Genomic DNA, 15,922 nt, shown 5'->3' on the forward strand with positions numbered 1-15,922 from the left:
ATGTGTCCTCTCTCCCCTGCTCTTCTCCCTATACACCAATGATAACACCACCATCATTGGCCTAATCCGGGATGGAGACGAGTCTGCCTACAGCCATGAAGTGGAACGGCTAACAGTGGTGTGGCACAAATAACCTTGACCTCAACCTCACCAAGGCAGTTGAGATGGTGGTGGACTTCAGGAGGAAAAAAATTGCAGTCCAGCCGCTGGAAATAGCCAACAGAGCAGTGTCGCGTGTCGACTCCTTTAAATTTCTGTGGACCAAAATCTCCCAGGACCTGAAATGGGGGCTCAATATAACTACAAATGTGAAAAAGGGCCAGTAGCGGCTGTTCTTCTTGAGGCAACTCAAGAAGTTCAATATCCCACCACAGTTACTACTTATCTTCTACATGGCTTTAGTGGAGTCTGTTCTTTGCACATCGATCACAGTCCTTCACGGAGGGGCGAGCGAATCCAACAGACGTAGACTCCAGAGGGTGGTGAAGACTGCAGAATAAATCATTGGGGCCAACCTCACCCCGGTTCAGGAACTATACCTAGCTAGGGTAAAAAAAATTGTACCAGACGAACTACACTCCGGCCACAAACAGTTTGAAATGCTCCCATCGGGCAAACGTTTCAGGTCCATCCTGGCCAAATCATCCAGAACCACCAAGAGCTTCTTCCCGATAGCAGTCCAACAACTGAACAAGCACAGCGTGCGCACTCCTACTGAGTGAAATATACATGTATGTAATGTCCTGAATGTAATGCAATGCAATGTAGACATGAATGTAACGCCATGAATGTAATTCAATGCAATGTCACCTTCCCCATGACCCCCACTTGATGTTTAAGCTGCACTGTTACCAAAATAAATTCCTAGTACACGAAAGTGTACATGGTCAATAAAAATGATTCTTATATTAAGTAGCCACCTCAAGCCGTTAATGGCAACTAACTCTAAATGCAGGAATCATGAAGCCACGTGTATTCACAAGACGCCACGACCGGAAGTAATGTCGCGGCAGGAAGAGATAAAGTGTTCCATGATGGAGCTTTTATAAAGAACTAGAGGACAATATTCCATTAGCACCTGTAGTTTATACTTTTAAGGGGACATTAAGATCATCTCTCTCATTTGTCTAAGCTAGATAGAGTAATATAAATGAAACCGGGAACTCAGAAAGAGCCGGAACCATCACTTCCGGTTTCGGAAACCGGTAGTCGGAAGGTGGGATCAGTACAGGAATAATAGGAAGACTCCCACACACTGAGTATGTATCCTGAGGAAGAGACTGGACATCTCGAAACATGTTGATCATACTCATGCTTACATCTAGAAACATCTCACACCAGGGGTCTGAGTCGCAGAGACTAAGACCTCTGGTGGGGACCTGGACCGATACCGGAATCGGGGAGGCTGCAGAGGACCCCTATGCATGTACAATGCATTACATTGCACCCAGAGACAGGAAACAGTCAAAATACAACCAGATTTATTGGATTGTCAGGAAGGTTGTAAAACAGCAAGCAGTAAAGTATGCAGATGTAATCTTAAACAAAGTCAATAACAGAGTGGCAATACTTTACTGGGATGAAGAGAATATGAGTCGATGTTGGAACAGAAAGAAATATCGGGAACTTGGATGATCGATGGAACATCGGAATCGCAGATGATGATGGAACATCGGAATCGCAGATGATGATGGAACATCGGAATCGCAGATGATGATGGAACATCGGAATCGCAGATGATGATGGAACATCGGAATCGCAGATGATGATGGAACATCGGAATTGCAGATGATGGAACATCTGAATCGCAGATGATGATGGAACATCGGAATCGCAGATGATGATGGAACATCGGAATCGCAGATGATGATGGAACATCGGATCAGGATGGAATCCTGGAGCTAGGCTGGAACCAATGCTGGTGAGTCTGGCAGCGGACACTGATCACAGGAGATGTTATCCCCGGATGGTCACAGGAGATGGAATTCCTGGATAGCCTCAGGAGCTGGAATACCTGGAGGATCACACTGCAGCAAGGAGAGACAAACACCAGCAGACAACACGATGACAATTTGAAGCACTAGCAAAGTGCAGGAGACCTCCTAGCACTTTTATACATGCAGGTGGGAGGAGACTTGGCTGGCCAATGACAAAAGTAATAACGAATGCAGCTGTAGTGAGCAGCTATAGTGACACTTGAAGGTAAAAATAGTGTTTGTTTTACCCGGATCGTCACAAAACAGGCTGAAGTTTTGGGTGATTGGATTCTCAGTGTGCCCGGCAGTTCCAGATCCGGATCTTTGGTCTGTCGGGCTAACGCTGGTTTTTCCAATACATCCTACCAAAGCCTCTACTAGATTTTTAGGTACTTATGTATTATCTGGGCTCCCATGTTAAATGCACCCCATTTTTTCATACCCCTACTATCGAACTACGCATGGAGTTGATTTTATAGAGTGTGGCGAGCGCAGCGAGCCACCGTGCCCGAAGCGTGGCGAGGGGACGCGGTCTCATAAAAAAAACGGGAGCCCAGATATTACATAAGTACCGATTTTTACTTTATTTTAATTGATGTATTTTACAATAAATATTCTTACTTGAAAAGAGAAAGAATCCGTTATGGGCGTATGACTTCATCACTTATCGTGAGTACTGGTACGCCATCCGTGTTATACAAAGATACCTTTATAGATTTCATCACACCATCACTCATGTGAGTTTTGGTACGCATCATGTCTATATAGAGCAGGCATTCTTAACCACGGTCCTCAAGGCACACCAACAGTGCAGGTTTTGTAAATGGACCGTTGTTGGGAATGCCTGATATAGAGAGATGCTTTAAAGTATGAAAAATTCATAGAGATTTACCCATTGCATGTATACTTTGTGTTTCACTTCCACATATATATCGTAACTTCACTGATAATCATTCAGAATCCGGAGAAAAAAGAAAGGAAAGACCCACCCAGGAAGGGGAGTACTATCCTTTTATTTTTTGTATATCCTAAAGTGTTCATAAAGGGGATCGCCCAGAATCTGAGTATTAATCACTATTTAAACTGATTCTGATATGTCTAGTTTGTACTTGTTTCCTAGCACGGCGCCCCCGATTTTGATCGAAGTGCATGTTATCGCATTGCATGCAATATAGGTGCATGGGATGCGATTTTTAATTGTACAAGCACCCTGATGGGTGCTTACAATGTTAATTGCACCCCCATTGTCAACGCCACTCCCACTATCAACGCCAACCCGAAGCGTGGCGAGCGCAGCGGTACGTGTCCCCCACTATCAACGTCGGTGTGCAGTTGATTTTACATAGTGTGGCGAGCCCGAAGCGTGGCGAGCGGACGGGCTCGTATTCTGCGCCCCCCTGCGGGTCTCGCTGCGCTCCCAACGCTATCTAAAATCAACTCCACGCCGACGTGGATAGTGGGGGTATGAAAAGGTCGTAGGACGCGTACCGCCGCCCCTCGCGGGCTTGCTGCACTCGCCACGCTTCGGGTTGGCGTTTATAGTGGCGGTGGCGTTGACAATGGGGGTGCATTTAACATTGTAAGCACCCATTAGGGTGCTTGTACAATGGAAGATCGCATCGCACCGCACACCTCTAAATACTGTATGCGATGGTCACCGTGCTAGGAAACAAGTACTGTCTAGTGTCCCTCTGGCTCTGAAACACTGCCATCTGTTGGCAGTGAGTGAAACTACATATTCTAGCTTTGGAAGCATTTGCTTCGAGCATGCTTACATTGCCATCTGTTGGCAGCTAGAGAAACAATATCTACTAGATTTCGAAGCATTTGGTTCGAGCGGGCTTACTAGTACAGTATATACATATTTATCACCCTAGTAATGTATTTTTCTCTCCTTTTTAGTCCACTTTTGGTCACTAATTTTTAAACAATTACTGGTTTGAAAAAAAACTTTTTCAACCACCTAAGGCGACTCACATAGAGTAATTTTCTCACATTTATAACACTGTGTTGGAGAATTACTAGCAGACACTATTTAATTATTCATTATTTTGTATCAAATTTCAACTTCATCTATTATCTATTAAATTACACAACACAATAATTTGTTATCAACTTTCACATTACCAAGTTCATTTCACAATTATTATAGTCACAACTAACACCAGAGAATACTTATACATGTTTTACTTAAGGGATACAATGCACAATGTAGGTTATATATTAGAATAATAAAGATATCCTTTGGGGGCCGGGAATGGTTGCATACAAGTGGAGTTCCGATCTCCGATCCATAGAGCTCCATCTCCTGCCTCTGGAGTAGCGTGGCAGTTGGGATGAGGTTGGAGGAAGCAAGTGCCGAGTGTCTCCTGGCACAGAACATGGCAACGCTGATGTGGGCAGCAGGCCAGGGGACCCTCTGAGGATGTTCCTGCCCCAGGAGAACTTAGAAGCCCCCCCCCCCCCTACTGGAGGATCCCCAGGGAGGAGGTACCGGCTCCTGCAATGGAGGGGGTAGCGGAAATTGATCTCAGCCCAGAGAGGGCCCAAGTATGGCCCCCAGTCTCTTTTCCCTCCCCCCGTTGGCTCCCCCCCAATTATGTCTCTCTCTCCAATCGCAGCTCCAGCCAGGGTCCCTGACATGCTGGCCCACCCCACAGCAGGCCAGCCTTCATGCTGGACATGGTGTGCTGAAGGGGAGATGGCCTGTTTGAGCCCTTTCACTGCTGCCCTGAAAGTAGCGAAGTCAAATTGGCGCCACTGAAGGCTGCCAAGGATCTGTGCCACCCAGCCAAAATATGTACACCTTGTCTCCCCTGTAGTGTTCCATATCTGTACTGTTTTTTACTTATTTACCTATCTGGCTGTCGCAATCACCAAGTGGCTCTGCTGAATGTCTAAATAAATATAATTGCCAGTATGCGCTCGTATACCTGGCCAATAAAGCTTATTCTGATAATTATTCACTAGAGACACCCATAATATGTGTAATCAATGAGCATATAAATAATAGCTAATTTGAAATAATGACAACATTGTAATGTTCATTCTCATATGCGTATGTGCAGGAAGTCTTTGCTATCTTGCATAGCATATATCAAAGAACACATAGCGTGTTGCAGAATAGTAAAATATACTATTCTGCTATTTATTTTTTGTATAATTCAAAGGGAATACCATCACTAACAGGGGCTTTACCACTAGGAAATTAACCTATAGCCATTTTCACCTCCTCAACAGTTATGGGAGTGTCGAGTCCTCAGGAGAAAGTTTAGGCAATGTGATTTTAGCCACATAACATTGGAGCTCTTCCTCAGTGTACTAGAGAGTTCAAGAGCTGTAAACATCCCTGTAAAAAGGAGGGGGCACATTTGCAATGTCTGAGGTGTCATCGACAAGATGACCAACAGTCAATTAGTTGTGTAACAGTAGCTGATGGACAGTTACAGTGGATTAAATGGGCTAAAAAGTTTCCAGTGCTGTCTGGTTGCATATACATGTTATTGGTTCGAAACATTACACTATGGGATTTCTTGTTAGCCAAGTAAGCTACCCAGGCAGATTGAGCCAACAACCATCTGGCTTCTGTAGTAGTTGAACCATCCCTAAGGTATTGTATCTCCAAATTACAAAAGTCAGACTCTTGGTCATTTTCCTAGAAAACTATTTATGGGCAACAATACGTTTAATAAGTGTTCCACGCATAAAGGCTTGAAACAAATGCCATACCACTGGTACAGCAGTGGAATCCACGTTATCAATAAAATACCACTCCCAGAGACACACCAGGTTAGATTTGGCTCCAAGCTGAAGCAGCCATGATGGATCAAGCTTCCAATATTACTGCCCCTTCTGGGACTCTACATTCATTGACCGCAGCAAAGGTGAGAAACTCACCTAGCCTTAGAACGGATATCAATAATCTTTGGAAGAAGAGTAGGACATAGCCATGCCAAACCTAGCATTGAGAAAGAACCATGAGTCTTAGACAAACATGAATATTATTGCATTGCTGGGTGGCTAACTCTCCATGCATCGATCTAACCCATACTATCAACAAAGTCAGCCAATTTTGTAGGGTCACCACTAGCCCCACAGGTAAAGAGGGTGATCTACATTTGTCTAAGGAGATAACCATAATGTTGTTGAAGTCTCCCATGCAACTGACAGGGTTATGAGGAGATGAATCTATAAAAGCAGCAGCTTTCTTTAAAACTTCATATGAAAAGGGAGGTTAAAGTTAATGAAAACATATCTACCATACAGCTCAGTATGATCCTTCACCATTGTACAGGAGAGATTTCCCAAAATGTGCAATAAATGTGCAGGCCCAGACAATAACTGGAACATAGACTGGTCAATTAAATAGACTCACTTCTCTTGCTGTAGAAAAGGTGGAATATTTGGAGCACAGAGATAAATTGTTGGTGTTTATCAGTTTCTTTCGGTGTATTCTGCCTGGATTCATTCAACCTGCACCTAGGCTGCAATCACTGTGTGAGTTAAACTATGCTTACCTCTCCCTTATCAGACACATGAGAGGCTCTAGCCTAGTGCTCAGATCAGCTGTAACCCCCTAGTTGCATGCTTGCTTAAGTTCAGTGTTGTCTGTATGAAACACCCATTGCAGTTTCTGAATTCAGTCCTGGGATTACAAGATGCCACCTGTCCTGCCAACCTATCCGTGCAAGGCAAGGGGGTTCAGATCCTGCTCTCTGATGCAGTTGTTGCCTTCAGCAACGTTGTCACTACGTTTCCTGGCACCCTGTTCAGATACTTTGTCGGTATCTGCTACTTGCTCCATTGGGTCCAGCCCAGCCGTGTTACCTACTACCTGCTTCACTGGGTCCAGCCCAGCCACAGAACCCGCTACCCGCTTATCTGGATCCAGCCCAGCCACAATACCTGCCACCCACTCCGCTGGGTTAAGCCCAGCTACATTACCTGCTACCGGCTCCACTGGTTTCAGCCCAGCTACAGTATATTCTACTATCAAAAAAGAGGGTTGACTACTGCGCTATGGGAAGGTGGTAGGTGGGAGGGGTAGGTTGCTGCTGGGTGTCTGGGGTAGAGCTACACAAATACCCAAAAGAATATACAGTAGTTAGAGCGAATAGGCACTCCTGCGCAAACCTTTACCACACAATAATACCAATGAAAACTTCAGACAGTCTGTGTATATAATAAATAAGGTGCTTTTATTTATAGAATAATAAACAGGTGAATAGAATTACATACGCTGGTTAGAAAAAAGTTTGATTAAAAAATGGTGTAAAAACTGGGGTAAAAAAAAGGGGGGGTGATCTAATACCGGTATACGTTATAAATACAATAACAAACAGACATAAAACATAAATAAAGTCCCGAATGTGGGTAGGCAGTAACACTTCTTGCCAAAAGGTTCTGAGGTTTTATAAGTGGCTGGGGTTGGTGGAAGAGTTCCACACTATTGCCCGCAGTCTGTATCCTGCAATAGGTATGGGTAAAGTTTTTTACCGTGTGTATCCCTTTAAGAGATGGGGGTGGTGTCTGCCGGCAGACTCGTCCTTCTCCTGTGGCTGCGATGAGGTAAGGCAGTGATACAGGAGGTCTCTGGAGATCAACGCGTTTCACCCGTCAGGCGGGCTTCGTCAGGATTTGCAGAGTGACTGGTAACCATCTCCGTCTCTTTTTATGCTGGGCTGGCGTGACGCGGGTGCCGCTTGCGTCATTTCCGCCCGGATACAGCTTCCGCCCTCACTCCTGTAGTGAGCTCCGTGTACGTCCGCCCTTATGGGTTTCAGCTTCATGTTGTGACTTCTGCCCTCTTTGGGCATAGTGTCCGTTTGCATATGCGGTCTAAGTAGTGGGATTTACAAACTACACATAACTGCTAAAACACAGAAGACGAGTGACAAAGGGTAAAAAATGCTATGATGGGTTACAGCTACGTTTTTGTAAAATAGAGAACAATTCATATGGGCGCTGTGGTTGGCGCCAACTGCACCCTTCTACCCATTTGGAACATTTGAACGTTATACCCACCACCGCCTCCTCCAACCCCCCCCCCCTCCCCCTTTTTTTCCCCACCTAGTTCCTGCAATCATATATATATATATGTATATATATATATATATATGTATATATATGTATAAACCCCCTTTCCCTATAAGATTATATATTTTTATATAAATTTTTATTTATTTATATATGGTTTTAAAACATACCTTGTATAACTACGTTCCATATGTAAAACTTTACTAGTACCCACTAGAACAAATTCTGTACCCCCCTCCCCCCCCCCCCCCACCACCCCCATCTCTTAAAGGGATACACACGGTAAAAAACTTTACCCATACCTATTGCAGGATACAGACTGCGGGCAATAGTGTGGAACTCTTCCACCAACCCCAGCCACTTATAAAACCTCAGAACCTTTTGGCAAGAAGTGTTACTGCCTACCCACATTCGGGACTTTATTTATGTTTTATGTCTGTTTGTTATTGTATTTATAACATATACCGGTATTAGATCACCCCCACTTTTTTTACTCCAGTTTTTACACCATTTTTTAATCAAACTTTTTTCTAACCAGCGTATGTAATTCTATTCACCTGTTTATTATTCTATAAATAAAAGCACCTTATTTATTATATACACAGACTGTCTGAAGTTTTCATTGGTATTATTGTGTGGTAAAAGTATATTCTACTGGCTTCACTGTGTCCAGCCTAGCTACAGTATCTGCTGTCCCGCTACTGTAGCGGTTTGTGGGTTATCCAACTCTATCTGGACTCCAGCCGATATCAGCTAGTCATCCATCATCTGGTTTCCAGTCACTTCCATTGTGCCATCCACTATCCAGATTCGGTCAATATTAGTGCATTATACTCAACTCGGTTACCAGTTACCTTAAGTGATATCCAGTGTACCTCGATCCTGTTTCTTTGCCAAGTCGGCTATCCTGAGTTGCCTTAATTTAGTTCCAGTGTCCCTGGATCCTATTACATTGCCAAGTCGGACTCTTTTTCAGCATCACTGGTTCGTATACCTGTTTTATGTCTACAGAATGAAGTGCCTCCAGTTCCATTCTGGTATCTCCAGATCCAGTCAGCTTCACTGTAAGTCTGATCCAATTCTCAGCCATTGTATCCAACACCGCCTACCACTGTGCTCAAATCCTTGTTCGTGACAGGCTCCAAGTTATAAACAAATTGTGCACTACAGCAGCAGTAAATTGTGTGCACTGCAAGTGGGCCAGGCAGCAGTATAATGTAGTTAAAGGATTTCCCAAATGCCCATCTGGAGACTATGCCACTTCCTAAACACCGAACCCCCCCATATAATTTGTGGTGCAGGAGGCACACAGTTTGTTATATGGTGCAGGCAAGGCCACCCTACCTGAATCTGAGGTGGTACAGATTCAGGTAGGAGGACAGAGTACTCCAGGAGCTAAGCAGGAGGAGTAAGCCAAGCAGAGAAGTGGGAGCAGGCACCAAGGAGCACAGACTGTGAAAACAAGCCCGGTGGCTTCGGACAGCACCGCTGGCTGCTACAGGTCACGGGGAGGCAAATATAGTGAGCGGTGCTGAAGCCTGGATATCACTAAAACCTGCACTGTTGGTGTGCCTTGAGGACCGTGGTTGGGAATGCCTGCTTTATATAAACAACTTCTATAGCACCAGGGGTCCAGTATGACTTGCAATCACTACTTTTTTGGGGTACTGTAAATCAGTGTAAGAAAATATCAAATATCACTGGTATTTAGTGATAATCACCCAATATGTTGTGAATAATATCTACGGTAACCATGATGCATTGCACTGTTTAAGCAGATGAAAAGCGATGTTCTGAGTTGGATGTTAAAACTTTTTGCCCATTTGTCTTTTGCCAATGATCTTTTTGGGGCAATATATAAATTGGGCTAAAATAAATTTGCGTCTGATTTTGTAAGGACTCTACTGCCTACTTATGAGAGTTTTTAGATGCTTAAATACAGCTTGGCGCACCTTTTAATTACAATCATAAAATGTGCACTTTTTCCAGCTCCTTTCTAGGTGCAAAAGCTCTGTCAGTGGCATCCAGTATGAGCAATTATGCATCTTGAGTTCACAACCACCTAAGTGACATGTCTCCGATACGCTATAAGATAGACAGGAACACCCAATACATTTTTGTGACATTTATGTCCGTGCATTTCAGCTGCAAGTGTGCATGTGCAGTTGAAAATCGCTCAACTGCATCTGACATCGATATTATCAGTAACATTGATGCACTGTGCAGTCTGTGTTATGCTGGCCATATACTGTTAGATGAAAGTCACCATTAGACAGATCAATAATCTGGTACATTCCAATCTATGTTGGCACATTTGTGGGCATATAGGCACCCTTCTCCACGTATTCTGGTCCTGCCCAGCTCTGTCAGGATTATGGTCCTCGGTGTTCACGATTATATTTAAAATAACAGACTCTCCAATAACGCCAAATCCATTACAGGTTGAGTATCCCTTATCCAAAATGCTCGGGACCAGGAGAATTTTGGATAACGGATTATTCCGTATTTCGGAATATTTTAATATTTCAATGATGTATTTTGAAGTATCTTGCATTTATGCTGTATAAACACATAATATACACACAAATATATTTTATTACCACATAAAATACACACAAATATATTTTATTTGTTCAAAAAATAATGTTTCAAAACTTGAAACAAAATGTGTGTACTATCTCAGCACTGAATTTGAATGCCAAGCAATCATTGTCTTGCACATATATAGTGCCAGTTACATATCATGTCCCCAGTGATGCTGTTACAAATGTCCCCAGTGAGTTTTTAGCAAAAAAAAAAAAAAATTTTCACTTTCTGGAATGTCTGGTTTTTGGAATAATTCGGATAACGGATATTCGGATACGGGATACTCGACCTGTATTAGCTTTTCTTTAATATCTATCGTGGAAACATGCCCACCAATGATCGTTATGTGATGGGTCATATCCTAGTAACCACTAAGCTCCTTCTCATAGTTACATTGTAGGTGAGGCTGAATAAAGACTTGTGTCCATCTAGTTCAACCTATGTTTATGGTAGCTTATCCCTTGTTGTATAGTATGTTCTGATATTTTTAAGACAGATGATGTTATTAACCAATAAATGTTTATCCAACCTTATTTTAAACATATTTATAGTGTCTGCCGACACCACTTCTCCAGTAAGAGAGTTCCAAAGTTTGACTGCTCTGACTGTAAAGAAATTTTTTCTTCTAGATGAACAAAATCTTTTTTCTTCTAATCTAAACTCATGCCCTCGCGTCCTAGATTCCTTTCTAGTAGAAAAAAGGGTGTTTGACCGTTCCTTATATTGGCCCCTAATATATTTATACATGTTGAGCATATCCCCCCTTAAACGTCTTTTCTCTAGTGTAAATAGTCCCAAATTGTTTAATCTTTCCTCATAGCTTAAATTCTCCATTCCCCTAATAAGCCTTGTTGCTCTTCTTTGGATTTTTTCTAATTCTATGATGTCCTTTTTATAATGCGGGGCCCAGAACTGCACTGCGTATTCGAGGTGTGGTCTAACCAATGGTTTGTACAGAGGCATAATTACTTTTGAGTCCCTTGTTTCCATGCCCCTTATAATACATGCAAGAATTTTGTTGGCCTTTTTTGTTGCTATATTACAATGAGCACTACACAAAAAAGTTAGATATCCAAGAGAGGATATCAAAAAAGTCTCCCGGGTGGGGCACAGCCTTCTAAAAAGAGTAAGTAACTGTTAATACAAACTTTATTATATTAAAACATGACCCTAAAGTTGGGTCAGACAAGGACAGAAGACGAAGACAAACAGATAACACTTATAGACAATATATGTGAGAAAGTAGTGAAATATAATTTCATAATATTTATGTCTGTGGATTTTAAGGAGGGAGAATTCCTCCAGGTATCAGTAACTGTATATCAATATACTTGTTTGAAATCCTATTAGACAATAAACACCTCAAGTAACAATATATGTTTTAAATTAATATCAAAAAATGATTTAGCAACAATGTTCCCTGTAAGTCACAATAATATCTTAGCTACGTTTCACCAGAGTATCAATAGAGTAGCAGTGTAGGCAAGGTATGAAAATACCCGAGTTTTGATTTGCTAAGGGAGTCGCTGCTGCCTGTGCATGTGACAAATGTCAGTGAATGCACAGTTGAGCGGACCCCGAGAGCGTCACAGGTATCAGAATGTAGATGAGAGAGTTTCTGCTGTTTCCAGGGGTGACCTGCCAACAGGGCGCTGCTGCACAGGGGCAGCATAAGGGGACAGATTGGGCATGCCGACATCACTGTTGTGGGCGGTCCCGGTCCACTACTTCACAAAAGGGGCCTGCCCAGGCACGACCGCCACCACCAGTAAAGGGGGTGGGCCCGGCCGCCACCACCAGTAAAGGGGGTGGTCCCGGCCGCCACCGCCACTACAGGTGGCAGGCCTGGCCCCGCTGAAGACACTGTGCTGCCAGGGAAGCGCCAGGCATTGGCATCTATGGAGGCGCTGGGTTTCCCCGTGCACACCAGCGGGGACAGACAGCAGGCTCTTTTAGCGGGACGCTGCTAGAAGGGTAGGGCGCATTTGCTCTTTAATAATCGGGCAGGGCGCAGCGCCCCGCAAAAACAGCCTAGCAGGAACACTACAGACAGAGCACCATATAGAGGCATAGAATTCTACACTGATTATCAAAATGGGGGATAGATAGATGGAAGGGAGCATAAATAGACATATGGAAGAAGATATAGATGCACCTACATGAGGGGGCATAGAGGGAGGGATGGGCAGGTGGAGGCATAGAGGTAGGGATGAGGTGGAGGGGGCAAAGAGGGAAGGTGTGATGGGAGGGTGCACAGAGGGAGTGATGGCAGGGGGGGCATAGAAGTTACGCCACTGCATTATGGTATGGGAGCATTTAATCGCTCTGCAGTGCTAATACGTGAGACAATGAAAACAGCTTAGAGAGGATAATACTGTCTGACTCACGTATAGAAGAATTCACAAAAGTCCCACATAAAATAGCAGCAGTGAAAACACATACAGTAGGTCCATGAAGTCCTCACAGATTCTATTTTTTTTTCTTTAGAAAATGAATTTTTTTAAGGGTGCAGAATGGGCTTGATTTTTTTTTTTTTTTTTTTTAGTTTCTGTTTTTAGTTGATGATCATATCTACTTGAATTCCCCTTTAGTGTAAGTTTTGTAATTTATTTAAAAATCAGAGATGGACATTAGGGCTAATTACATATGCTGCATTTGAGGAATAAAGTTTTTATATAGTGGATAGGCAGTGTTCATGTAGACAACCAATAGCCTATTGGCCCACCTCTGTCCCCTCCATTATCCCCTCCTATATAAAGGGGCACTGGCGCCATTTCACTCTTTGATAGGAAGTAAGGAGCATGGAGAGAAGCAGTGGCAGTGTGAGCAGAGGAAGAGGTGTTGGTGGCAGAGTGAGGAGTGGCAGAGTGAGGAGTGGCAGCAGCCAGCCAAGTGGGAGAGGCAGCAGAGGACTGCTGAGGTCGTCCTCCATTACAGGGAGTGGCAGGCAGCATGGCCACAGCAAGGCCAGCCCCAGACCAGGCCCTGGCGGACCAGCCCCAGCAGTAGGAGGTGGAGGATCCGCTGGCATCCCTATCCTATACCCAGGACCTATTCCATACCGAAGAGCAGCTGCAGGAGGGCCACATGTCAGAGGTGGAGGAAGATGGAGGTGAGGAGGAGGAAGACACTGGCATGGAGGAGGAGGGGTACATGGCTGGAGTAGAAAATGAGGAGGAGGAGGTAGAAGCTGGCCTCACAAAAAGTGGCCGACAGGTCAGATTCTCATACGAGGAAAATGCTGCGCTTGTCCGGGCTATCATACCCGTGTTTGACCGGTTACTGGGCAAAAGTCACCACAAGACCACTGCACAGCGGAAAAGGGCAATGTGGAAGGACATCAGCCTGGTCAGAAATGTCAAGAAGAGGTTCAACGATATCAAGAGACAGCTCAAAAGTAAAATGGCCATGGAGTTGGAGGAGGCCACCAAGACTGGCGGAGGAAGCCCCACCACTGTCTGCTACACGTCCTATGAGGTCAAGTTAAAGCGAATCATACCCCCTGAGGTCCTACCTGGCATGCACGTCGCGGATACCGATAGGCCGCCTATGCCACCCAGAGCTGGTAAGTGTGACCACATGCAATCTTAAACATACATGGCAATGTTTTCAAACTGTAATGTTCACTTGTATTGTTATGCTAAGTAAAGTGCTGCTGTGGAACTACATAGCCCAGCAAGGTCAGTCAAAAAAAATTGCCTGCTCCTACTTTCAAATTGGTCATAATGCTGGGCCTTGTAGTTCCACAACTGCTGATATTGATCAACACTTTAACATTATTTCTAGCAGCTTAACATGTATGTGGCCCAAAAAACATTGGTGTACTGGTGGTTTAGCTGCCATACCTACATACCACAGATTTTCCACCAGTTGTAATGTGTCAAATAGTTTAATAATAATCTAAAAAAAAAATTCAGGTGTAAAACATATGTCAAATAATGTGGGGACTAAATAATGTAGTCCTTAACCAAAGGAAGTATTGTCCAGTAATGTCATTTCAATGCATTTTTGGCATAAATGCTTATCCATTGCAAGGTAGATAATGGCTGCCCATCTTTTCTTTCACAGATTGTCCGTCCTGAAGTGCTCACGCATCACAGAAAAGAAGGCCTGTTGGAGCAGAATCTGTGGAAGCAGGTAAATGAACAAAAAACAGGCCATTACACATACAGTACACACACCCATGTCACATCAACAATATCTCACACTACATTCATCTCCTGCTGCTACATTGCAATGGAAATGAATGTAATCTGACCTAGTCATCTCACTTATTATTGTCAATGTTACATGCAGTATCGGGTGTGTAACTACATAATACCCCTAGGTATGTGCGTTCAGCATCTCAAGCCCTTTCAAAAACAGTACTGAAGAGAGACTGGCCTATATATGCATCAGTACTTACCTCTTCATCTGTATCCACAGGTACTGTACAACTATGAACAAAACCAACAGAATCCTCTTTTATGATGTTGGACGAAATGGACATCATTCTAGAACCCGTGGAGACCTTTGCGGCTGAGGAGGAAATACAGACATCATCACAGAGTGATCTTCCCCCAAGTGGGGTGACTCCCAACCCACCCCCACCCACAAACACACCCCATACAGCAGCTTCTGCTGCACAAGTAGCTAACTTCTTGGTAAATTTCAAGGAGAAACAAATTGAATTTATGGCCTCCCAAAGCCTGCAAATAGGGAACATCCAGGGGTACATGCGTCACACTTTTCTTCAATTAAGAAAAATTTCAAGGAGTGTATGGGTTGGTGTAGGTACTCATGTGCGCATGGCTAATAGCATTGACACCCATTTTGCAGATCTTACTTCTGCTGTAAGGGAACAGAATAGCCATATTGGCAGCCTTGCGCAAAGTATAGCTGCACTTAGCCAATCGTGTACAGCGCAGACCAATGCCTTAATAGGTATGCAGGCACAACTTCAGCAGATGGAAGGCAATGTCATAGGTGCAGCAGCATCTACACTGAGTAGTGTATCTAGTACCCCAGTAAGTGGCTCCCCCACTTCCCCACCCCGTCGGAGTATTAGGACCCGGGGTGGCCTGGGTGCAGCTTCAAGAAGTGGTTTAGGGTGGCCTGATGGTGGGAGAAAATAATTCATGTTTTTTATACATTTTTAATTTGCATCTAATATGCAATACATCTTGTTACATCCCCCGACAGTTCGAATGTTTGAGTGACAAAAATGCAGGTTGTTTATGACATACTATACTGCAGTAAAAATGTCTAAACGCATACCATTTTGTCTGTGTATTATTTTTAAAGCAATTGTTGTGTGAAATATGACATAGTGTAATGGTATATGA

General features: G+C 43.7%; 2 protein-coding genes across 6 annotated transcripts in view; both read left to right on the forward strand.

Moving 5' to 3' along the window:
- The window catches only part of VPS16 (VPS16 core subunit of CORVET and HOPS complexes), an 827,293-nt gene that overhangs the window by 122,574 nt on the left and 688,797 nt on the right, over positions 1 to 15,922 (forward strand). The window lies entirely within an intron of this gene.
- Positions 12,863 to 15,915, forward strand: LOC146019518 (myb-related transcription factor, partner of profilin-like). 2 transcript variants are annotated; one of them, XM_083152040.1, is made up of 3 exons: positions 12,863 to 14,163; positions 14,667 to 14,735; positions 15,024 to 15,915. In XM_083152040.1, the coding sequence occupies exons 1-2, from the start codon at positions 13,686 to 13,688 to the stop codon at positions 14,678 to 14,680; spliced, it is 492 nt and encodes a 163-aa protein (XP_083008166.1). In that variant the 5' UTR covers positions 12,863 to 13,685; the 3' UTR covers positions 14,681 to 14,735; positions 15,024 to 15,915. The 2 variants fall into 2 exon arrangements, with proteins under 2 accessions (XP_083008166.1, XP_083008165.1); XM_083152039.1 differs by having other exon boundaries at positions 12,863 to 14,735.

The sequence above is a fragment of the Crinia signifera genome, chromosome 7 (assembly GCF_055691185.1).
Source record: "Crinia signifera chromosome 7, ASM5569118v1, whole genome shotgun sequence".
Taxonomy (NCBI): domain Eukaryota; kingdom Metazoa; phylum Chordata; class Amphibia; order Anura; family Myobatrachidae; genus Crinia; species Crinia signifera.

What these genes read in the sequence shown, in the direction of transcription:
- LOC146019518 (XM_083152039.1), top strand. Translation starts at nt 13,686, where the DNA reads ATGTCAGAGGTGGAGGAAGATGGAGGTGAGGAGGAGGAAGACACTGGC.